The sequence below is a fragment of the Centropristis striata genome, chromosome 11 (genome assembly GCF_030273125.1).
Source record: "Centropristis striata isolate RG_2023a ecotype Rhode Island chromosome 11, C.striata_1.0, whole genome shotgun sequence".
Classification (NCBI taxonomy): Eukaryota; Metazoa; Chordata; class Actinopteri; order Perciformes; family Serranidae; genus Centropristis; species Centropristis striata.
This window is the reverse complement of record NC_081527.1, coordinates 30,665,337-30,690,555: the sequence shown is the minus strand read 5'-3', so window position 1 is coordinate 30,690,555 and position 25,219 is coordinate 30,665,337. Positions and strand designations below refer to the sequence as shown.

Below are 25,219 nucleotides of genomic sequence, written 5' to 3'. Positions count from 1 at the left end.
AGCAAATAATAAAGTCAGGTGACGTTAGACAACAAAGACAGCAGTGCAGATCTGTTGGTCAAGACTGAAATATCTCAAGAGGAACTGGATAGATTTTCATGAACTTCTGTACAAAGACTAATAGGCCAAAGAGTTTGAATACTTTGGACTTTTCATCTAGTGCTGTCTGCAGGCCCAAATCTCAATGTGTCCAATACTAACCTACCTGCAACTAATCACATTCCCTTCTTGTTTTTTGTGCTAATTGGCAAAAGTCAGCATGTAAACAAACAAAACTAAGATGGTGATCATGGTACACAATATACCAACAATAATATATGCTTAACTGAGTATAGTTGTCTTGATCGTGTCTGCATGCAAACAAGAGACTGACAAGCATCACAGGATTCCTGTGGGATTCATGAGTCCTCGGGATGGGAGATAATTTTGCTATTAATAACGGGACGGGACAGGGAAAAAAAAGTCAACAGGAGGGGAGGAGGAGAATAATAATGTTGATCGTTTGGTCTTTAAATAATAAAGAAAGAAAGAAATAGGAATAAGACATACACTCGAGTGCTCCAAAAGTGTTAGAGACAGGGATAAAGCAGCCGGTTCTTATGAGAAAAAGTCTAGGAAATCCAGGCCGATATGGTTGTTGTGTTTTTGTGCCCTTTAGTAAAGACATTTCAAGACTCAACACAGGAACAAGATTGGACAGGATTGGAAATCCACTCCTGTGTCATCCTTTAATGCAACGTTTGCATTTAATAACTTCAGACTCTGAGTGGTCTGTGCGTTACACCCAGACAACCAAAGTATTTAGTATGCCAGAAAAAGATTTGTCCCAATACATAGTACTTCAAATGCAGAATGTCAAAAATACCACGATGTCGTGCTGCATCCAGGCACTTTCTGCAGAATGCAAGCTAGCATGTCTATGTGCAAGGGCTCAAAGTTCAACGTGCCATGCTATGATACTGTATGTGCATACTGCATGCAACAGTACGCACAACAGTGCGTACAAGTAAAAACAAAAAAACGTATGCGATTTGGAATGCAGCTCTTGTTTGCAAACAGCTAATCAAAGCCTAACCAAAGTGGAGTCAGTTAACAAAACGGTTTCATTATTTATAATGGTGAGTGGTAACTGTTTTTGAAGGCAATGACAAGTGATGTCCTCCCGATAGGAGAGCGCTCAGAAAGGCATTTACAAACAATTTATTCTCGTTTAACTTGAAGGACTCGTTGGCACAGCCGCACACAACTTGTGCTGGTTGAACTGAGCTGATGAAGTGGCCTGATGAGTCACACAGCGCATACAATCCTGCACTGTCTCTTATGTAGAGGACCTAATACCCTGTTAGAGTGGAGGACTGGAGGACGAGGGAAATCATATAAAGGGCCCAAAAATGAGGGGGCCTGACATCATCAAATCCGAAAGGTTACTGGCCAACGCTCGGCCCTCCTGCTCAAGAAAAACACTATTGATATTCCGTGGGTCGGGCCAGAGACAATGGCAGGGTCTGTCCCTCCCTCTCTCCCTCATAGCCTGGCATGGCAGAGATGTCACAGAGAGCACCAAACAAATGGATGGAGGGATAGAAAGGGATGGAGGGATGGGGAGGAGGAGGAGAACAAACGTATTGTTCTCGGGGTGGAGAAAGGGGTATTGTGAACAAGACAGATAGCTTATGTGGGAGAATGGGGTGGGGGAAGAAAGAGGGACACAAAAGGACAGAGAAAGGTGAAACCTGGCATTTTTTATAGATGCCCCCTTTTTTTCTTTGCAGTGGGAGGTAATCCATAACCCTGCTTTAGGGGACACTTCCTAAAACTTTAAAGGGGAGCGCGGTGGGGACAGTTTTAGCACAGAGGAGCCATCTTCAGCTTGCCTTTCATCTGTCAAAACACCACAGATCAGTTCTGGGGCATTTTTTTATAAAGCTAAGCTCCACACCCCGAAGCCTCAAGCCACTTCTTAACATGTAGCTGAGCACAGCTCCACAGAGGCGGCGAGCAGGTAGGTTTGCAGATGCAGCCTCCCCCTGCGGGACCTGGTCTGAACGGGTGACTTGATGTGAACTAACAGCACAGCTGTTGGAACATGGGCAAGGACCTCGGTGGAGATGCATGCCACTGTGCTGCACTGCCCCGCAGGCGTGTTATATGCGCCAGCTGCCCCCCTCGGTAAACATCAGTGACACATATATACACACACACACAAACACGGGCAGTTAACCAAACACATTCTCACACAGAAGATAAAAACAAACATTCACACATGCACAAAAGAGGAAACGGAGAGAGAAAAACACCACAGCGTGCAGGCACTTACTCTCAACACAAAAGGTACACGACGACTTCCTCTCCACTTACACAATCACACGTATACAAATTAGCACCGCCTGCTGCAGTCAACCTTCAGAGTATTTCACAAGAAAAGCCAGGATCGTACAGCACACACGATATGGAATCGAATTCATTACTTATTTGCATTTTCAATATTTCATGCTCTGCTGCCTGTTTGATTTCCATTAGGGTCTCTTCCATCCCTCACACTTGCTGTTTGCTTGCTGAAGCCAACTTCTAAAGCAACAGTACAGCTGACAAGTGCCATTTGAAATTCAGATTTTAGTAACACCAGCAGGTCCCTTGTTTCTATTCAAAAAATAGACGAGATGTGATGATGATTTTCACGATGAGTGGCAGATGTACCCAAAGTAGTGCGCCGGAAAAGAGAAAAAAAAACTATTTATTTCAAGAGCAAACTACAGGGAGGAAAACACACCTTTAAATCTTCACGAGGAGAAGGAAGCGATGATAGAATAAGAGTATAGTGCAGATAAACAGCAGTGGCAGACAGAGAGGGAGGGTAGATCTGAATTTGGAATTTCCATGATTTCTCTGCCACAATGGTGTCCTTCTCAAACTCCCCTTCAGCAGACACAGGACACAGCCCACACATGCAAATAATAGGCAAACCACCAGCCGTGCAGTATGCATACTTGCATTCAGAGACAGCATAACACATAGTGACCTAACAAGCACTCCAGTATAGGAAATACAAACCACTTTGCATGTGAAAACAGTGACATGCCACACACAGTGTGAGTCACAGTAGAAACAGCAACATTTTGCATGGAAATGATCCTGCAGACAAGCCGGTGCTGCAAAAATGGCACACTTGATATATGCCGCCTTACATCCAGAAAAATACCTTCCCACTTTGTAATTTATTTCCAGCATCTCATTGTGTGCATCACGAGTTCCTGCTGCTGCATCGGAGCAATGCATTACTGATCACCGGTACACATTACACACAGATTAAATCGAGTGTACAGCCATGCTGGTGGCTCTTTGAGGCTGTACTACTGCACAAAGCTAATGTCTACATGTTGACATACTCTGGTTTTGCAGGTTTATCATCTGAGGCCCAATCCTAATGCTCACAGTCACTCTTTTGTGTCATGTTCCCACAAAGTCTGTAAGGGTTTAGAGTCGTCCCACTGTCAAATCATCACGAGCATGCAGGCTCTCTCACGTACATTCTGACTCCTTTATGCACACTTTTCACAATTTCTGCAGGTTTGCCTGAGTGAATAATCCACAATTTATAGCACTGTGACAATTAAACAAAGGGTTGCAAGGGAAAACCCAGAAGCTAGTGCTGCGCGATATGGAGAAAAAAAATAAAATTGCGATAAGTTTGACCAAATACCTTGATATTGATATTGCACTGAAGGGTCGATCAGTGGTGTTTATACATAGATTTTACGTAATAAGATGTTTAATAATCATCAGTAATGAGACTAAAGGCCAAAGATCAGCAGCTATGAAAGTTTGGTAAGTTCCCAAAATTACATCACTTTACTATAATGCAGCCTTTAAAACCAAGAAAAGAAACCTTACAGTATAGGAAGAAAAAATAGAAGTAACTTTTTCTTTTTAACATATAGCACCTTTCAGAACCAAATCAAAGTGCTTAAAGAATAAACGTATGAGTATGAATATGAATAAAACAGAAACATTACAGCAAGAGAAAATACACCATTCAAACTAAAACAATGAATAGTGGAGTACATGGCTCAGATATTAGGATATCTGAAATCTAAGAGGATATCTAGTCTCATAAAATGATAGTGATATAAAAGATATATTGCCAAGAAACACGACACTAACTAGGATTAAAGATGCTGTATAAACACTATAAATCAAAGAAATGCAAGCACAGACGATATTACATAATGTGTTTATTCATCAACCATTTCTTTTAATTTAGCTGCTGAAGCTGTTTTGACAAAAACTAAATAGATTTTTTTTTGACAATTATCTACATTTGCTATGTGATGCCCCTGTTTAAAAGTTTTCTACTTGATTTAATGACATGAATGCTTTCTCTGGAGCATGTAAACAACAAGTACAGCTTGTCTATCATACATTAATATTTTATATAATGTTTTCCCTCTCTGCTTCTTCACTTTGTAGTCTGTCATGTGGTTCTTTCTTGGCGTTATTATGGATCTAAACTCTGACCATACTACTGTAAAAAAAAAAAAAAAAAAAGATAATAATCCGCCAAAAAAGAGACAAAAACATGTACATCTAGTCCTGGACGGCGTTCTAATGAGGTCCCTTAAGTGTCTTGGCAGTGAAGGAATTAGAAAATGTAATAACAAAAAAGTCCCAAACCCACAATTCAACGCAACATGTTTTGGCAACATCAAGGTAGTGCTTTAAATGATTCACTATTCCTTTTTATAAAAGAGGGACCAAGTATTTGCTTACCCAAAAGAATAATTCAGGTGCAAGGTGAAAAAACATCAAAATGAAGTCTGCAAGATGAAACTAACTGCAACATTCATTCCTGGAGGGATATTGAAATGAAGCTGTGCAAAATTAAGATGCCGTTTGGATTTTTTTTTTAGCCTGGAACAAAATGATGAATGACATAACCGTCCCTGCAGCAGAAACTGCATAACACTGCTAACACGCTCAAAGTTACAGTGGCATGAAAAAGCTTGTGAACCCTTTGAAATTACAGTTTCTCTGCATAAAATATGATCTGATCTGCATAAGCCAGAAGTATAGACAACATAATGCACTTAACCTAATACCACACTAACAAATATATTTTGTCTTTATTGAACAAATTCATGAAACATTTAGTGTAATGACCTCAAGAGACATCCTGAGAATGTGGCTGAGGCGAAGCCGTTCAGTCAGGAAGAATGGTCCAAACTTCCTCCTGAGCGTTCTGCAGGTTTTGTTGAGGTAATTGCTGCCAAAGGAGGTTCAATTAAATTCAAGTGTTCACTTATTTTTTTCCACCAGAACATTGAATATTTAATGGCTGTGTTCAATAAAAAACATGAATTTCGAATTTTAATTGTTTGTGTGGTATTAGGTTAAACACATTGGCCCTCATTTATCAAATGAACGTAGGAATGAGCGCAGATCTGAGCCTATATTTCGTCTTACGACAGGGTTCATGTGTGATTCATCAAACGTTCGTATCTCACCAATCACAGCGTAAAAATGATCAGCTGTTAATAAATGTGGCGGCTGAAAACAAGCGTCATTTAAATGTCATGCCCTAAAGATTACGACACCGAAGGATGCAAAACGGCCAAAGAGGATTTTCTTTTATTTTCTTTTTTTTGACTCACATTTATTACCAGGAGCGAAATAGACAGCGACAGGGATTTATGAAATAAAAGTATACTCCAGTTCAGTGAATATTTTAAATTGTTAAAAAACGTCTTAAAGTAAGTTTTAATCCCAAAAGAAGAGGAATTTCTCAGAGGCAGAAAGTGAAACGCTGATGTCCAACAGCTGCAACTGAACAAACCGGTTTTGTTTGGCAGCATAAAATCTATTCGGACATCACCGGTGGTGAATGAGAGGCTCACGCTCTGGTGTCCGAGCCGGATAACAGTAAACAACAGAAGACAACAACATTTAATAGCCCCGGCTAGTATTCTGTTAAAAGAATTTAATGGTTGCAAAGTGTATTTACTTTTAATGAGGTTTCAGTGATAAATGATGTAGCCTAAACATGCTTGAGTTTGTCACCATTTTTAAAAAAAAGTTGTATCAGCTCCAGGCATCAATACAATAATCTAAGATCAATTCTCCAACTCAGACGTGTGGACTTCACATTGAGTCAAATTTATTTACACGAGCTGAGAGCAGACTGAGATCTGATCGTACCCTCTGCTCACGTCCAAAATAAATGCAGAGCCTTGCATAGAAATGATCGTACGCCCACTTTACGCTGTCTATACTTGGGACTTAGATGCAGATCAAATTTTTTGACAGATTAATCCAGAAAACCGGGAAATTTCAATTGGTTCAGATACTTTTTCTTGCCACTGCATTTTTTTCTCTGTGGTGATAAGAGCAGTTATGTTTTATTGCAGCTCTGTTGCTCTTGTATGGCGTGCACCTCTTAGCAAAGCAACGTTATCAAGCAGTCAACATCTGTGTCAATGTCAACAAAGCAATGTAATTTCCTGCATTTTTACCTAAAATTTTGTACGATGTATTGCTTCGATTAAAGCGGAAACACTTCGCAAACATTAAGTGGCTCAATCCTGGTCGCTGGCAGACTCACATCCTTTCCTGATGCAGAAAACTCTCACAATCCTCTTTGCTTCACCATGTAATAACTGGGCGTCCTTGGCTCTCAGACTGACCCCACCCCCCCACCACACATCTCCAACAGTCTCTGATTGATTCAGGCTGGACAGTTAGTGGATTTCCATCATCTAATGCAAGCTGTGAGTGCTTCTCTTTTGTCCTGCTGTTTGAGCAACTGTCAGCTCCCGCGTCTTTTTCTACTTCTAATAACGTTTCAGGCAGCCAGCAATCTCCTTGGCTTGTCCTTTTATTACCACACACGCTGACTGCACTTTGCTGCCGCCTTTTGAGTGCTGCAGCCCAAATCAGGCCAGCTCAAAGTATTGGTATGCCGCCCATACGCATCATGTTTTGCTTGGCGATTTTGCACAGTGAATTTTTGATAAGGATCCATTACCAGCAGGTGTGCTGTAACTGCTGAGTCGATCTGGGTTTTTGGAATTTGTGTGCACTGAACGCGACGAGATGTTTACGCAATTTGGGCTCTGAAAAGGAGCCGCTTCGATTAATCAATAACACAAATGACAGGATGGTTAAAAACTGGCAAGGGCCTTTATTTTTCATTCGACATTACATAAAGAAAGACGCTATTTACAATTATTTTCTGAAATTGTCATATTTTTTATTCCCTGCAGGTGACTACAATTGATCAGTAGTAGTCCTCTGGGTCAGCTTTCTCCCCTTGATTCTGAATCTGCTGCTGCTTCTTGTACAAATCAGCAATCTGCAGGGAGAGATGGACAGAGATTGGGAGGAAGAGAGAGATTGAGGGAGGGAAAAGGGGTTTGCATGAGAGAGCATGCATGAAAGAGAGGAGGCAGGAGGGAGGGAGGGAGGGAGGGGAGAAGATCATGAAGTCAGGTCAGTAACATGAAGAGGAAAAGCTAAAAATAACAGTTTGATTATTCATATCCAGCGCTTTGATGTCGGTGACTCCCAGCTGCTGACTGGGAGACCGAGGTTGTGTTCACTTGAGCTCATCAGGGTTTGGGGGGGTGGGGTTGGAGGGTGGGACAATGAATAATGTGTGAATCGCAGCGCCCACCCAGAATCCGCAGCATCAGTACCAGTGCAGCGGGGCGGCACTGCGAGGAGGAAAACAATGAAACAGGATCAAGGAAAAGCCTCGATTCTCAGCCTGAAGCTCACTGGGTCAAACCTGCTCAGGATCCGTGTTTTCCTTTTGCCGCCTGGTTTGAATCAGGTCGTGTTTCTTTAAAAACGTCGGTTAAAGAGAGCGGAGGATTGTCAAGTAGAGATGAGAAACTGACCTTTGCTCTTAGACGTAGTATAAATACATATTCGTGTATTGGTTCAAATGGTTACTACATATGAATCATACAGAGTGAATTTAAACTTCCTCTTCTCTTTCTTGTTTATTCCTTTCTTGGTTGCTTCTTAAGAACATACGTGTCATTGACTGTCACAGAAATGTTAACAGTTGTGATTTATATTTATGTTTTTGTGACACACCTGACTTGTATGCATTAGTCCAAAAGATTATTACATATGAATATAGAGAATAGATGCAATGAAAGTGAATTCTCGGCAGTGTTCTTATCCTTCTGCTTTCTTGGTTTGTTCTTCACAAAACAACCATGTTGTTTAGCAGTTACAATATTGTATCTGTATTATTGTTTCTGTAACATACTTGATTTATATGTTTTACTCCAAATAGTTATTGATAATTATAATGATTGATAATTGAATCGATTGATAATCCACCAGATTAAAGTAAAGTCTAGGTATTGTTTTTTTGTTATTTATTATATTTGTTTGTTTTCTCTTTTTTTTATTTCTTGGTTTCTTCTTCAGAACATAAGTATGTAGTTTACCCGTCACATTCATGATTATAACCCATAGTTTTGTTTCTGTGACGTACCAGTTTGTACGTATTAGAATAAATGTTTGTTGTTGTTTGTTTGCAAACGAGTATCCTTTCTATTTGCAACAGGATTTGGTTGTGTACAATCCAATCATTCAGACATAATGCAATATCCTTTTTTTTCTTTGTCCCTGAACTTCAGTCAAAGTAAAGCACGCAGGTTATTCCAATAGAAAACCCCTTCTGATTGGAATAATCTTCCTTTTACCTCTCTCCACTGCTGCAAAACATTTTTTTTTTCTCATCTTCAAATATCTTGTTTGCTTTTCATTTCTGCATTACGACCTTTATTTTAAGATAAACCACTTCAATTGCTGGTAATTTAATATCTGCATCATTGTATTAAACCTCTCAACCGTCAGTATTTGTGTTTAATACTCTTGTCCTTTAATTATGAAATTCTTCAACTCCTTCAATTTAAATGCTAAATCTGAAGGGGCTATTCTTTTAATACATTTTAATGAAAATGTCTTCCTAGTAACACAAGGTCAACATATGAACTGTGTTGTGAACCCCTGTGCATTCATGTATTCATGTTCCACAAAAATAAAACCAAGTATTAAAAAACATCCGCTAAAGCAGAGTGCGTGAAACTGTGAGCGTGTGCATCCTCTCAGATAATAACTGGTAGAAATATCATTTAGATGCAGCCGACGTTCCGACTTTACTCCCGACTGTAACGAGCACAAATCTTGACTCCTCAGTTAACAGATGGCTGTTAATTCCAGTCAGTAAAAGATGACATTATAATATGACTCAGACCTTATAAAAGTTACACCTGTTTCAGCTCATGTAAAAAATTAAATCCAGCTGGATGTTTTGGGCCTCGTGAAAACTCGAAATCGCTGTTTCCAGGTGCTTTTACACAACTTTGAGAGATAGTTGCGTGATACCTGGGTTTTTATTTTAGAGGAAGGTGATGGTTGTCAGCCAGTTTGTTCACACAGGGTAAGCACTGATGCTGACAAGCATGTCTTAAAACTTTTAGTAGAGAATCAAACTGGTGGACAAAGTGGTCGACAGTGAACGCATCTACAAATCAGAGCTGAAAGTTATCAGCTCTTTGTGGAGGATTGACAGATTTTTTAAGCCACAAACGGACATAAAAGCCTCCTCCGTTTTTCAGTCAGCCAGAAAAGCATAAATCAGTACTTATTGCTAATAGACTTTGATTGTGACACTGACATACTTTATGGTGCACACAGCAGAAACCTGCACCTGGTAAAAAAAAAGAAAAAAAAAAGATTTATCTAAGTTTGTTTAGCTTTATTAGATAAATATTGAAACACTTTTCTTCTAAAAATTCAAAGCCTTTATCATCAAATGTAAACCCACAGCCGTCAGCCTATAATGACACTGTTTATTCATCAGCTTTATATTGACTTTGTAGGTTTTGATAATTATTTAATACTCGCTAATTTCCAGAGTGATCAAAGGATCAACGGAGGACTTATCCAAGGGTTTTTATCTAAAGGATCGGGGCGGGTCCAGGATGTGACTTGCAGATGTTGATCCAGATTTGCGAACCTGGACCCGTGCAGACATTTGATGCTTCAGTTATTGCTCTATGTTAAAGAACAGGTGATGCCTATCACAACTTTACAGTTTGAAATGATTGAGGAGAAGCAGGAAACGGCAAATGTTTGGCAATTTTTACTGAATCATTATGTCAATCAACATGAAATGCAACAGCAAGTATTATGAGAATCTTTCAATAATTTAAGGATTTTTTTCAGTTGTAATATATTGTATAATAATGCCAAATAAAAAAAAAAAAGCCAAACATTAACTGGTTTCAGCTGCTCTAATGGTAGAATTTGTTGCTTTTTCTTGTCGTTCATTGAAGAAAATCTATGGCTGTTGGTTGAACAAAACAAGCATTTTGAAGTTGTCACATAGAGTAATTTTCTTTGCTTTTTTGGAGGATTTGCAGCAAAAATGATATATCAATTTAATGATTGTGAAAATAGCCTAAATCATGAGTTTGTTTTTTTGTTGTTGCTTGACTGTCTTTATAGCTTGAGAGAGCATGAATCTGCAGAAACAGGTAACCCGTTCGTCTGCATAATGTATTCCATGCTGAATACAGTCACAGTGATGTGTGCATTGACTTGCAATTCAGCTCTGCTGTGTTGAATCATGAATAAATGATGTGCTGGTGGGTCAGCGGACAGGACCGAGGTCGAGAAAAGCAAATAAAAACATCTTAAATCATTTTAACTTGATGCACGTTTTTGTTGAGACTTATGGTCGCTGCAGCAGATATGGTGTCCACTCGTGTTGAGAGCTGAAAGAAGACACGCCGATCGATGACTTTATGTTAAACTGAACAGTTTGTTGTTTGATGTGTGAAGGTGCAGCTGACCTGCACATCTCTACTGTACTATATAATTCACTGTTTTGCTGCTGCACAATAGATTACCCAGAGTGCACACTAAACTCCGGCAGTACTGCTTTTCTTGTGGGTTATACAGCTTTGAACGCCACAACATGAATCAGTGCCAGTATAAAAACAGCTCGTCCTTGCTGTGTTATTCACCCTTGAATTTTTTTTACAGGACAGCTCTTGTAAAGTGACCATGATGATGTTGATGCACCATCTCAACACAGCACGTCACGTAACATGGCCAAAAAAAACCATATGATTGAAATTCTTCAGGTTTACAGTCTTTATCTCGCACAGGGCCAACCTGTTTGACCTGCCATGCCTCCCCACGCGCTCTGCAGAAGGGATTTCATGCTTGAAATGTACATCTGACATTCGTTTCTCGACAGTGCTGCTGATTTCACACCCGTTGGGGGTTTTTTTCAGCCTCCAACCAGGCTCGTCCCCCTGCAGGTAATATGATGTACCTGAGCTCCACTCGTGGCGTCCTCGGGCTTCTTGTCATCTCTGATTCTGAGGAATCGGGGGAACCTCAGAGAAATGCCCTTCTCTGGATCCACCTGAGGGCAGACAGAATCACAGTCAGTCTACTGTACACAGCCACTGAAGCGTGTGAGCATTTGTCCTCCGTCTCTTTACTGAAAACAGCAACCCCAAAGATGTGTCGAATCATTTTTTTGACTGCCAGCCTTTGAAAGCTATTAAATCCCCACTAGTTCAAGGTTTTCAAACTTCAAAGATTGAATCTCCCTTTTTTTTAATTGAATGATTTAAAAACCTTTTCAGTTCCAGGACAAAACTGTGCCTTTGTCCTACTTCCATTCATCTCCCGCTCTAATCTCTTATTACTTTTAAATATGGATGCATTGCACATTTTATTTCCTCTTGTTAAAGATCCAGAGCTTTTTGAGAAGGAAAAAATGCTGAATGTGAAAGATGACGTTCAATCATTGCTGGATAATATGCATGTAGACATAATGTCTGCCTTGGAAAAACGGTATTACAAATTTTATTTTATTGAAATAACATAAAAAAAGAATTATCAAACTAATCAAAGAAATAAATGATCTTTCAGGTGAAACTGGCAGCAGCTGTGTGGAAGCAACAGCCTCATATCCAATGACAAGATAGCAGAAAATGAATAAAATGTATATTGATAAGCTGACCTGATGTGTTGGCAGCAACATACAATAATATGGTTGAGACTCATTTAAAGTTACTTTAACTTATCATTCGTCAATGTTTTACCTCCATTGACCTAAACATATTTTAGCCACCTAAAAAAAAAGAATATCTGTTTAACTGTACTTGTTATTTGGAATATTTAACTTGTCAAAGCCACCAGAGTCCATAGACAAAACCGGTAATTTTACCCTGCAGAGCGCAGCAGTTGTCTACAGCTGCATCAATCAGTTAGTTTGTTGGTGTTATTGTGTGACTTTGGTGAAGGCAGCTGCAAAAAGTAGTGTAAGCAACTAAAAAAATAATATTGGTTTAATTGTGCACTATATTTAGATTATTTTCATTGCTTTACTTTTCCTTCAGCCAAAGCCACCAGACTCCAGAGACAAAAACAGTAATTTTACACCACAGAACACAGCAGTTCTACCGTTAGTTTGTGTAATATTGTAATTTTGGTGAATTCGAACTATCCCCTTTTAAACAACAAAGTCACACAATGAGACAAACAAAATAAACAGTCGAGGCAGCAATAGACCAGCCACTCCTGTGTTCTGCCAGGTAAAAAATAACAATTGTCAATGGAGTCTGGTGGCTTTGATGAGAGCATAAATAAACTTCATCAGGGATGTCTGACGGCAGAGTAAAGAATTGAAAACATTCAAAATATAGTGTACAAACAAACAGATTTTTTTATTAAGGCGGTTACACTACTATTTGCTGCTGTCCTTGTCTACAGCAATACACTGCTTAGCTTCCCTGTTGGTACTTCTGACTGCTTCTTCAAACAGGAGGCATGCCGACCACCATCTACTGTAGCTAAGACACTCACTGTAGATAAATACCTCACAAATCTTCACTTCAACATATTTTGAACTGTCCCTTTAAGCAGTGACAACTGATAAAATTGTGATTTATTTTTTGGGAGGTGTAAAGTTGTGGTAACACTGGAAGACAATGTCTAATATAGCTTGTGCTGAAATTTTATCATTTAAAAAAACATTTACCCTTTGAAGTAACTCAGTTTTTGTCCTTACACCACTGTTTCAAACAGTGAACGGAAAGAACGTAGCTGCATGATGTTGAAAGCCATAAAATAATCTGACAAATTAATAACCTGGTGGCTGCAAAATACATAAAATGTAGATAGTACTAATCCTCTTAGCAAAGCTCTCATTTGTTTACAACAAGTCATCCAACCATCTCTAATTCAAGTGTTTAAATACAAAATTGTAAAGCTTAGTGACAACACAATGCAACACTTCACATCTAAAAAGTATGATTTTTTTTTTACAACTAAATATGTTAAAAAACATGCACAAATCTTTTGTTACTTTCACCTCAGTCAGTGCCATTTTACTTTAACTGGGGTTCAAATGAGAGCTGAACACTGTTAATGTTGTGGCAAACACTTTATGTGCACCGTGGGACCGCAAGTCCAACATGCAGCCAAACTACGGGTAATAAACAAGTATCTGTTCCATTAAATCCAGCATCTTTTACAGCATTTTTAATAAGTCAATTACGAGGCGCTAATTGTGACTTTTCATTGTAGGCAACAGACCATAACAGGCAGGATTTATCAGTGGAAACACATGGGGGGAGGTGGATTAACAGGCTCTACTGACCAGTCCCATGGCAGCCTTGTAGATGGGCGACAGCGACAGGTCGGCACACTTCACCTCCCAGACCTGCACGGCGTCCAGCCACACGTCAGGCTCCGCTGATTGGTCGATGCGATAGTAGGCTCGGGGCTTGGGCAGAATGTGCTCCTAGAGAACAGATAATGACCATTTTCATTACAAATTAAATGTTTACTGTGCCAAAAAGCTGAGGAGAGGAAAAGGCAGTTCCCAGAGCCTAAAATCATGTCACAAAGATACTCAATTTATGACGACATAAAAACAGAGAAAAGCAGTTAATTGTGACATTTTGCAATCCAAACAGATCGTTTATACTAAAATGTATGTGCTTTTGGTCAATAAATGGCTTTTCCAACCTCTGCAACTAAAAGAAAAATGCCATGAGGTGATTTCAATTCAGCTTCTGTCATTTTCAGCCAGCTTGCCATTTGCCCCCTTCACAAGAAACCTAATTAGGCTGCTGTTATTACTGATATATATTAGCTAAATGTCTACACAGCTGCCTCATGAATTGGTCTCCTGTTCCAAACTTATTCCCAAAGCAAGTTGTTTAATTATGTCCTGGTTATGACAGTATTAGCCATGCTAATATCGATGCATAAAGAAAATAGGAACGTCTCGGAGCGCTGATGTCAGTAAGTGGAATTGGAAATAACACGCACGGCAGCTGACATTAGACTCCATGTATAAATAACCAGCACACAATTAATCAGAATTTTAATCGAAACTGCAATATGGACGAATGTAATATTCAAATTGATGGAGATGCAATAATTGTTAAGCACGAAATATGTCTCAAAATACCTTTCTGAATTAAGAACAGTGGTGGTGCAAGCTGGCAAATAATAATCAGACTAAAGGCTGGAGCCTGTAGAGCAGGAGTCATCCAAGGGCCAGACTTTTCTAAGCAGACACTGTGGGGGCCGAACTATCAAATCATGAAGATGTACTTATGCCTTGTTAGCCAATCATTGTTTCATATTTTCACTTTGTTACTAAATTCATGCTATTTTCTATTTGCCTGTATCAGTGTCAACAGACTCCTAATAAACATGGGGAATCCCGAATGATAACTAGATTCTTAACTAGAAAATGCTCTCAGACTTCCACAAAGGAGGCAGTTCCCTGAGGAGTGATGGTTAAAAGCTGTGAAACGTCACTGTAAATATACTAAATACTTGAATGCATTTTGTTCCTCCTCAAATTTTCTCAATTTATAAGGCTATTATTCTGTTCCCCCTAGAATTGCATGGTAAAAAGACTTTTTAAAATTCCAAGGTGGGTTTTTAAACTAGCTAATTTGCAAAAACCTCTGTCGATTTAATTGCAGGTATAACTCTGCATGAAGCTCCTCATCTAACATTACTGTAATACTCTACTGTAAGAAACTTTGGCCGGGTCGATTTTACACGGTCGTTTCAGTTTTGCGTGGTGCGTTCAGGTTCCCACACTAAAATTTGCGAAATCCCGGGGGGGCGGAAATGATTCTGCAGACTGGGCTGGAAGCTTTAGTGGGCCGTATGTGGCCCGTGGACCGCCAGCTGCTGGTTGCTGCTGTATGCTCATTGTGCTTTACTGTGGCCAAATTGTAACAAGGCTAGCTAGCTGTGATTGTGAATTTCTAGATATTAAATGTTTGGAAATGTATTTTGAACATATATAGAATATAAATAAATAAATGGAGAAAAAAGAGAAATCATCATACAAACAAGTAATATTTACAGGAAATGAAAAGCAAAATAAATTGTCAACCTTGGTTTAAATGTTTGAAAAGATGTGAGAAGTCTTACTTATTAATTCTCACCCCTTCTAGTTATTATCTTTTATCTTTCTCATATAAAAATATAAATTCATTACTGATATACCTATCCACAAAATAGAAATTCATTACTAATTTTTAATCCTTTCGACTAATTATCTTTTCGTATACAAGCATGTTATTATTAATAATATACAACACAAATATGTAAAATAATATACAATCTATATGTAATATGGATCTGTAGCAGTCCCAGTAATAACTAAAATAAATAAAGTGTACTGAAGTAGCATCACATGACGTTAATAAGAGACAAACAATGCTTTAATTTAATGAAGGCAACAATCTAATCAGGCCGTTTTAAGCAATTTGTTGTTCTGGTTTACTCCTCTAAGGGATTATTCTGTAATTAATCATTTTGTTAAACATATCAGACCCATGTTGTAGTTATGAACAAGCCCACAGCCTCACATGTTGTTCTGAGGAGCTGCAGCATTTATTCATGGACAAAATGAAACGTAGACTGCACATTTAATGCCTCCTGACAACTTTACTGTTTATTGTTCCTCTGCTCTGATCTCCCCACACGTCTGATCTGATCCAGCCTCTCTCTTCAGCCGTGCACCGGTGTTAATAGCCCAGCCAGAAATTGAAAGTGAAACTGGCATTGTTTTGTTGTGCTACTTTCAGATGGTTCAGAAGACTTTAATAGTAGAGCTCCGGTAAGCCTGTGCATTAAAACATCAGAAGCAGAAACAACAACTGTGTAGTGAAGAAGTGGATCAGCTTATTGAACGGCTAACACGTTTCTGCCGACTGTCCAACGATTCATTTGGAAATCACAACGGCCAGAAGTCGTCATTATTAGAGCCTGACTGATACGGGATTTTTGAAACTGATGCCAGTAGTGATTTTAAAGTTAGAAAACTCTGATATGATGGTCAATAGTCATTTTTCTGAGTTGGAATGCATTTTTATGTGGATTGTGGACTACTTTTTCACCACCAGAGAGCCATTTTCTCAAACATTAAACTAATTGAAATATTTAAAATTATTATAAATGTATAATCATTTTAAATATTATTTTAAATTATATAAAACCATGTATTGCAAAATAAAGAAAAAATAAGAATAAAATAAATAGCTAAATAAACATCATAAATGTAAAAAGAAGAAAAAAAAGCTAACATAAGCAGTGTTTTCTGCTTAAAAAATTTCAACAGCACGTAAACCAATACTGCAAATAAACCCCATGATACTAATTTAAATACATGTATCAATCAAGATGAGACTAATGATGCAAAAATGATTGTTGCCATCAATATCATGCATCGTATCCCAATTGTAAAATCTGTTAAAATAATCACTATTTGATATTTTTGGCTTGTGACATGTTTGCGCCTCTTCACTGTAGATACATGCAGACTTGCACAATGTGAAAAATAGGGCAATGCATTCACAGAGAACCTGATAAAGAGACAGTGACAGAGTGGCTCTGGTTGCCCTGCTGAATCCTGCCGCTGCCTCACAATCGCTTCCCAAGAGACATCGCCGAGTCTGAACACTCTCATATTCAAATGATACCTGCTCGCCTCAGGGCCAACATGAGAGGGTGATTTTCAAACCACATTATCATACACCTACATGGAAGTTTTCATTCAGAAACTCCTTGATATGCACGGTTTTTGTTACCTGATATTCACCTCTTAAGATAAAAAAAAATATCATAAATAACCTTGCAGCTAAGCTCAGGCCTACATCTTCACAAAACCGTTCCTGTTCTGTGCGCAAAGTGAGGAAACTGTCAACTTGTGAAATATTTAATAGTGCCTTTTTTACTCCGACACAAGCAATCATTCTGTCAGCGTAGGTGTCACACTTTTACAAAATGATTCGCATCTTGTTTTGACGTTAAACAATCTTCTTTGCGAATGTGACTCTGGGAACAGCACGATGTTAACGAGACTGCTGCAGTGTCCACAGAACTGGGTCATAGTTAAGTAATGCTGGGAAAAAGAAGGCTCCAGCAGTAGTGGTGCTGGTTTTCTCTCACACATTATTTATACTGTAGGCATTCAAGTGACTCTCTTATCTGAGTGAGCTGGTGGGCGTGGAGAGTCTTATAAAACGTTGCTGCTGATAGACACAAGTAAGTGATACACCTATATCTGACAGGTCATCCGCTGGTGTGATCCACATTAAATCAAGTCTCTGTCTTTATGTTAATATAACACAACAATGCATTTTTACATTTTCACCTTCTACATCTAAAATGTGCACGAGCCGTTTCACTTATATGCAGATATTTATGTTATTTACTCCTCCAGGCAGCGGGTGAAGCATCAATCTTTGGGGCAGATGTAAAGAGGGTAATTAGAATCAAGTACAGGTGTTGTTGCTGGGGGAAATGCACAGCGTCTGCAGTGATGCCGCATTAATGGCGAGCTACAAAAGTTTGACTTCTTGTTCAGTGGAACAAACTGGAGATTTTATAGCATCTAAAGCTAATCCATCAGCGGCCGCTTAACTCACAGAAGTGGTTACTTACAACTCACAGTTCCCACAGTATAATCATTATCATGTGGAACTTTAAATGTCAATCATCTGTGCAGAAAATGTTGGGTGTCATAAGAGATGTAATGGCCCATACTTTATCCGTGTTATCTATGGATTATCTGATGCGGTTCGGCACACATGAATTGCAGATTAAGGTCCATTGTAGGGGGCTTTAACCATATGATTTATTTTAAGTATACACAAGGTACAGTATATGGGAGCATGGCTGCATGTATTCAGCGATAAAGACTCCACAGCATATTTCTTTTGGTCTGAATCTAAACCCTGCGGGCAGAAGGATTCACCCTGCAGTCCATGTTTGTTTCGTTATGCTAATTTATGTGACACTGTTGTATAGAGAACTATTGTTTCCTGCATATTACTGTTGACTTCACTACCCTGATGGATCTGCAATCTCAGGTCCGCCCGAAAAACGAAATTTGCGGGGGATCCTGCATGTTTTCACCATTTCTATATGGCTTGTGGTCAAAAAAACCCAAATAAAACAGAATGCTCAAAATGTGCTAATCCTTTGTGACATATACTAAATTGAAAACAAAGACAGTCAATTTAATGTTAAACTGATTTTCTACAAATATAAACTCTGAATTTCATGCAATTTCTGTTTTATTGACGTCTTACACAGAGTCCCAACCATCTTTTGTAATCTGGTTTGTAAGAAAATAACTTTTATACAGTACATAGTGCATATAGTGTTTGATATTTTTACATTACATTGCATGAATTAAGTTTTAAGTTACATTTTTTATTAAATTAAGAGAGAGGGAAATAATAATTTGGATTAATAAGAGGGTTGTTTTAATTTGAAAATTTTTAAGTGTGAACGAATGTAAAATACACGTGTTTCAGTTTTGGGGGTCAAACCATGTTAAATGGACTTATGAGTTGAAATTGTGTAGCGCTGTTTGGGTTCAAAATAACTTTAAAATGTAGAATAATTAATGATTATAACAAAGTCAATCAAGAAATATAAATTAGACAAATGTTTATTTTTTCTTTCTATTGCTGATATATATTTTTTTAATTGTGATAAATTGTGTGAAATTTGATTATTGAGATGTACACTATATATCCAAATCTTGCTCTATCATTATCCAAGAGATATTTTGCATATAAATCTATCAATAAAGCTCGTTTATATTTTAGCTCCAAATCAAGTGGTTCTTGCTGTGCGATACATTTCTAGCAGTGTTCTTATTACTGCTGGCACATCTCACAGCAGCACCTCAATCAGAACAATAACTGTCATCTCTTGCTCGCCACCCTGCTGCTGAGTTTTTATTCTATAACTGAAATACAGTTTTTCATGCCATTTTAACAGATCTCAGCTATTTACTTGACGGGTACAATGTTATAATAATCAACAGAAATAAGACCAAGTTTTAATAAACTTACCTTCAATAAGTGAAGTTTAGTTTGATTGTTTTAATCATTTAATAATCAGCTGATTATTTTCTTGATAATATTTCGTTTTGTTTAAGTCAGGCTGATTTCAGTTTGTCTGTATCGTTTTCAGATCATTGGGTTCAAATTGCTTTATGCAACTGAATCATCAGAAAATGAGTCAGACCAACTCAGTACACTGTGTTTTCTTATTTTATTTGGTAAACTCGCTTTGCGGCAAAGGGCCAAGGAAATGTTGAGGTTGTTTGTTTTGACTAGGGCCGGGACTCGATTAAAGAAATTAATCTAATTAATTAGAGGCTTTGTAATTAATTAATCGAAATTAATCGCATTTTAATCGCATATAAATATTTGACCTGAGAACAGTGAGAAGTAATTTTTTTCACATGGATTTTTAGTATACCATTGAATAATGACTGAATACATAAGCTGAAGCAACAAAAATATTGTTTATTTTTGTTCAAGTCCAACAGACCAGTGCAATTTTTGACATAAACTGTAGCAATAGCATATTTAGAAATATAGTACATTTCAGAAATTCAGGTAGCCTATAGGTAGGTAGACCTTCTGTAAACTAGAATACTTTGGTTTTTTAAGTAAAACACCGTTGGTTTTTAGTAACAAAATGTCCCATCATCCACGGGGCCAACCAAAGCGTCTCATCAGCTTCTTCCTTCATGTTCACTGTGGTTTGTTGTTGTCTGAACTAATGAACGCTAGTTGGTGCTCCAGTATAATCAGTCCGCCTGAAACTCATCCAGTGAGAAACGTTTCGCGGTGCAAAAATAAGTGTGATTGAAATGTGTCAATTTTTTTAACGAGTTAATTTTTGTGTAATTAATTAATCTTAATTAAAGCGTTAAAGTCCCGGCCCTGGTTTTGACCCATCAAAACTAAAGGGACATTCAGAAGGGGTAGGTTTAAATAAACATATGCTTCATCCTACTCCTTTTCGGACATGTTGCGTTCACATTATTGCTTTTGTTTTGACCATTGCTATTGTTGTTTTGATTATTCTCATTGGATTTGTTTGTTTTTCAGTTCACTTTGTTGTGTTACTCGCACATGTTCAAAATAAAAAAGATAAAATTAAAATTAAAATAAAAAACTAAACTATTGAAGAGAGAGTCTGATGTCTGAGATTCCTTTTCTTGCTAAAATTATTATCAAAATAGTTGCAGATTTATTTTCTCTGTGCCAATTCATCTAATTGTTTAATCTAAGACTTCATGGATTTTGAGTTATTAAGAAAAATGGAGCGCTAGTTCAAGCTCAGAACGAGCCAAAATCAGCGAGTTTAAGTATCTGAATAAACATGGAAACAGAAAGGACCAGTGTGTTCCTTGTTACAGCTCCCCCCCAGAGGTGTGTGAACAGAGCCAATCGTCTACGTGTCTGGACTCTCATCGGCCTGCAGCACTGCAACCAAAGCAACACGACCACACCAGCAGCTCGCCTTAATTCACCATCCATCACTTTCAGATGGAGGGTCTCATTACAAAGCACTACAGTACAGGCTGCATTGGTCTGGGAAAAAAGAAAAAGAAAAAAGGGTATAGCGCCTTCTCAATCAGTTTCACTGTGATTCTGCACTGTGCAGCAGTTTGTACCACAGAACCCAAACCCTTAACCTTTAAAATATTTCTTTATTTTACCCATACACACCACAAGTGTGTAGCAGGTCCGCACGGTGAATATTATCTCACAATTAACCGCTTTCATAAACAGACGGCTGCATTTCTAAAAGCCTCTCTGCTCTTATTTCTGTAAAAGCGGCACTAAATTTAGCTCATGAAGTCAACAAGAGTGCTTGTATGAATTCTAACTCTCACAACAGCTATCATTTTCAGAGAGCAGTTGTCAATTTCTTCAAAATGCTGCTGCACTGCTGCTCTCGAACGAACCTCTTCAAGTGTAAATTGAAAAAGCAATTCATTACCCGATGTCAGAGCACGTCTGCACAGCTTCTCCAAATGCAGATTTTTTTTTTGTTATTGAAACAGAAGTTCTTTATTATCTCTGGCCAATATTTTCCATGAACAAGCAAGTACTTGTGCAAGTACAAGTGATTTAAAGTAAAATTATTTATATCTCTGTCGTTTGCTTGAGGCGATATATGGCAAATTCGGGGCGGTGGACACTATGTCGACAAGCCTGGAGGAAAAAAATACATTTTCTGTAATACTCAATCTCTTTTCTGTGACTTTCCCCTCTTTTTGGCAACTTGAGGTACCTGGAGGCATCGCTTAATAAATGATTGCAGTATTTGAGTCATATTTTTGTAGTATATTTGCACTGTCCATCTCATTTTGCCTGGAAAGTCTCCATTTATATTTGGGAGGTTGGAATGAATGAAGAACTAAATGAAGAAATGATTATTTGCAGAATGAAAGCACCCCAAAGACCTCAGCCACGCTTATTCTGGGTCTCTTCACCTCGGAATTGACTCAGAATCTGTTTAAAGTAATGAAGAAATGAAGTACCTGTAGCTGCAGAATGTTAAAAACCTTGAGTTTAAAAATGAAGGCATCAATGCGGGAAAACAAGTGTTGAGCTGTGATTTTTTTTTACAGAGCGAGTTAGTGCTAAAGTCACGCTGTGCAGCCTCACCTTTAAGAACTTGTAATGCTGCTCCAGATCTTCATCCTTGAAGCCTGTCCCGATCTGGAAGAGACGAAAAGCAGATAAGACACACACGCTCAGATATACACATACACATATTCCCTCATGGTGAGACAGCGTACACTTGGCAGCAAGCAGCAGCAGAACACAGAAAAGCAAGCAAATCCTCCCTATGCTACGTCTTCGTGCTTTGCCTGAAGCGTCATGTCACCTCTCAAAAGACCCGAACCCGCTGAGACACGAGAATCACCTAACGGGCTGACATGCACAGAAAGAGAAACAAAAAAAGGCTGGTATATCATGCAAATATAGCATTTTCGAGCTCACAGATGTATTCTAAAGGCGTATTCTGCGGGTGTCCACCAGAAGCTTTATGCTCCCGAGGCAGCAGACACCACATGAAGGTTGAGAGGTGTTGCATTCAACTGTGGCACCTTTATGCATTCAGTGAAGTCTTTATGGCCAGGCCAAGTCCTCTAGCTGTATCTCCACAGCACTGTGTCAGGGCTGAAGAAATGTCTGGTTGCACCCATTATCAGTCAGAGAGTAGGAAAAGCTTGTTTGTATTTCTCTAAACCAATCACCATCAATGGCAGGCTTTCTGAGACCCAGTAAACAAGACATTTTTTTAAGCAATATACATTTTACGATAAAGTTTGACATGAAAACACGCTATAAAAGGGGTAGAAGTTCGAAGACAATAATGGACGTACATGTGCGTCTGCTTTGTATAACCAGTACAAACGCCCCGTTCTCTATCATGATATTTGATTGGCCAAAACCTGAATACAGAGCTAAGAAGAGGTGCACGTGTATTGCTCTCTCAGGCTACTCAAGCACATTGGCCCTCATTAATCAAACGAGCATATGATAGAAAGTGAGCGCAAAGTGGGCGTACGATCATTTCTACACAGCATTTATCAATGTGGATGTGAGCGGAGGGTACGATCAGATCTCATGGCTGCTCTCAGCTCGTGTACGCAAATTTGAGTCTGAGAATTGATCTGAGACTAGAGCTGATAAAACTCTGCCCTGTTTTGTTTTTTAATGGTGACAAACCAAAGCATATTTAAGCTACATCATTTATCCTCATTAATAATAAATACACCTTGCGACCATGAAATTCTTTTAACAGAATACTAGCCGAGGCTATTAAATATTGTTGTCTTCTGCTATTTACCGTTATTATTATTATTATTATTATTATTATTATTTTTATTATTATTATCCTGCTGGACACCGGAGCGTCAGTCTCTCCTCCACCAGCGGTTCTGCCCCAATAGAAACATTCCCAATCAGTGCTGCCACACGCTCCTCTGACTGGGACAGAATTCTTAGTATATGTAAAGAAGTGATTAATATCTCTCCATCAAAATAACAATATTTGGATATTATATAGATTATTAGGCTTTATATATCACGATGTATAAATGAAATATTCCAAACTCAACGGGAGTATCGGTATATATTAGGGCGCAGTATTTAAATTACGGCTGTTTCGAGCCGCCACATTTATCAACAGCCGATCATTCTCACGCTGTGATTGGTGAGATACGATCGTTTGATAAATCACACGTGAACCCTGTCGTAAGACGAAATATGCGCTCAGATCTGCGCTCAGATCTGCGCTCAGATCTGCGCTCGTTTCTACGCTCATTTGATAGATGAGGGCCAGTGACAAAAAAACAACCATGCTCAGTCCAGTTTAAGTTGTATATGTTGTATTTGAATGGATGACATATCTCACTTGCCACTTTGTTAGCAACACTTGTTCAACTGCTCATTCAGGCAAATATCTAATCAGCCAATCACATGGCAGCAACTCAATACATTTAGTTATTAGACATGGTGAAGACGAGCTGCTGGAGTTCAAGGCGAGCATCAGAATGCGGCAGAAAGGTGATTTAAGTGACTTTGAACATGGCATGGTTGTTGGTGCCAGACAGGCTGGTCTGCTGATCTAACAACCATCTCTAGGGTTTACGGAGAATGGTCCGAAAGAGAAAATATCCAGTGAGCAGCAGTTCTCTGGGCCAAAATGCCTTGTTGATGCCAGAGGTCAGAGGAGAATGACCAGACTGGTTGGAGATGATAGAAAGGCAACAGGAACTCAAATAACCACTCGTTACAACCTAGCTATGCAGAAGACCATCTCTGAACAAACAACACGCCTTGAAGCAGATGAAGGCCACACCTCCACTTCATTAGGTACACCTTGCACCTAACGAAGTTGTGAGTGCATTATACAGATTGTTTTGAGCTCACAGGTTTTTGCTTCCTGACTTACACAAGCCTGTTGGGCCAAGTCATTCCTGCCTGAAGGCAGCAAGTGGAAAAGTCTGTTCTGAAGCGCCATACTGGGCTTCCTCAAGACATAATCAATAAACGAGATGGGTGTTGACATAACAGCCAATACTCGTGGCTGGGAAAATAGAATATAAAAAAGGAAAAGCGAGGTTAGTGTGTGAAATATGGCAAAGAGTATAAATTCATCATCATGTTTAGCTGGAGTGACTTAATCTCATATCAAAGCCGGTGGAAGAGGCTGGAACATAACACCAGATTTGAACCAATAACAACCAGATATCCAAAAAGACCCATTTGAAAGTCCATGTGATTTTTAGACCTCCTGGGGAATAAGGGGTACAAATCACAAGTTTAATCATGTTACAATGGTAAACTGATTCTTTGGTCAACGATACAGAATTTGCCGATATCCCAAAATCTGGTATCAATACAGGGAAACCCAAACAAACTGCACATAGTAGGAGAATGGTGAGGCCAAGTAAAATATTGCTGTGACTGTAACCCAATTGTCTTTTTCGTTTCATTAGTATTCCTTTTATTCACTGTGAGGGGAGTCTATGTGAACTCTGTCTGAGTGAACTGCAGCATTGCCGATTCTGGATCTGTTGAGGACTTGTGTCTCGCTCAAGGACATTTCTGCAGGACGTATCGTTGAGATTACGTTTGGGAAATGGAAATGTGGGTTAAATTCTGCTTTCAGCTATAGTGGAGCCTCAAATTGCGGGTTCTTGAAGTTTACCGTGTCAAGGACAGCAAGATTATTGTTTTTATGCCTTTTGTTTTATGGTTGACATTGAAGAGTAAAAGAGAAAAAGAAGCAGGCTGCTGTGTGACAC

The 25,219-nt window shown here is 38.8% G+C and overlaps 1 protein-coding gene across 1 annotated transcript in view; it reads right to left on the bottom strand.

The window, feature by feature from the left end:
- Positions 1–7,154: 7,154 nt before the first annotated feature.
- lig1 (ligase I, DNA, ATP-dependent) overlaps positions 7,155–25,219 on the bottom strand; it is a 68,630-nt gene continuing 50,565 nt past the window's right edge. The window contains exons 24-27 of the mRNA XM_059345131.1: positions 22,065–22,118; positions 13,700–13,843; positions 11,360–11,452; positions 7,155–7,345 (exon numbers count right to left, since the gene is read on the bottom strand). Coding sequence (XP_059201114.1) covers positions 7,271–7,345; positions 11,360–11,452; positions 13,700–13,843; positions 22,065–22,118 — 366 coding nt within the window. The 3' untranslated portion in view covers positions 7,155–7,270. The remainder of the gene's footprint in view (positions 7,346–11,359; positions 11,453–13,699; positions 13,844–22,064; positions 22,119–25,219) is intronic.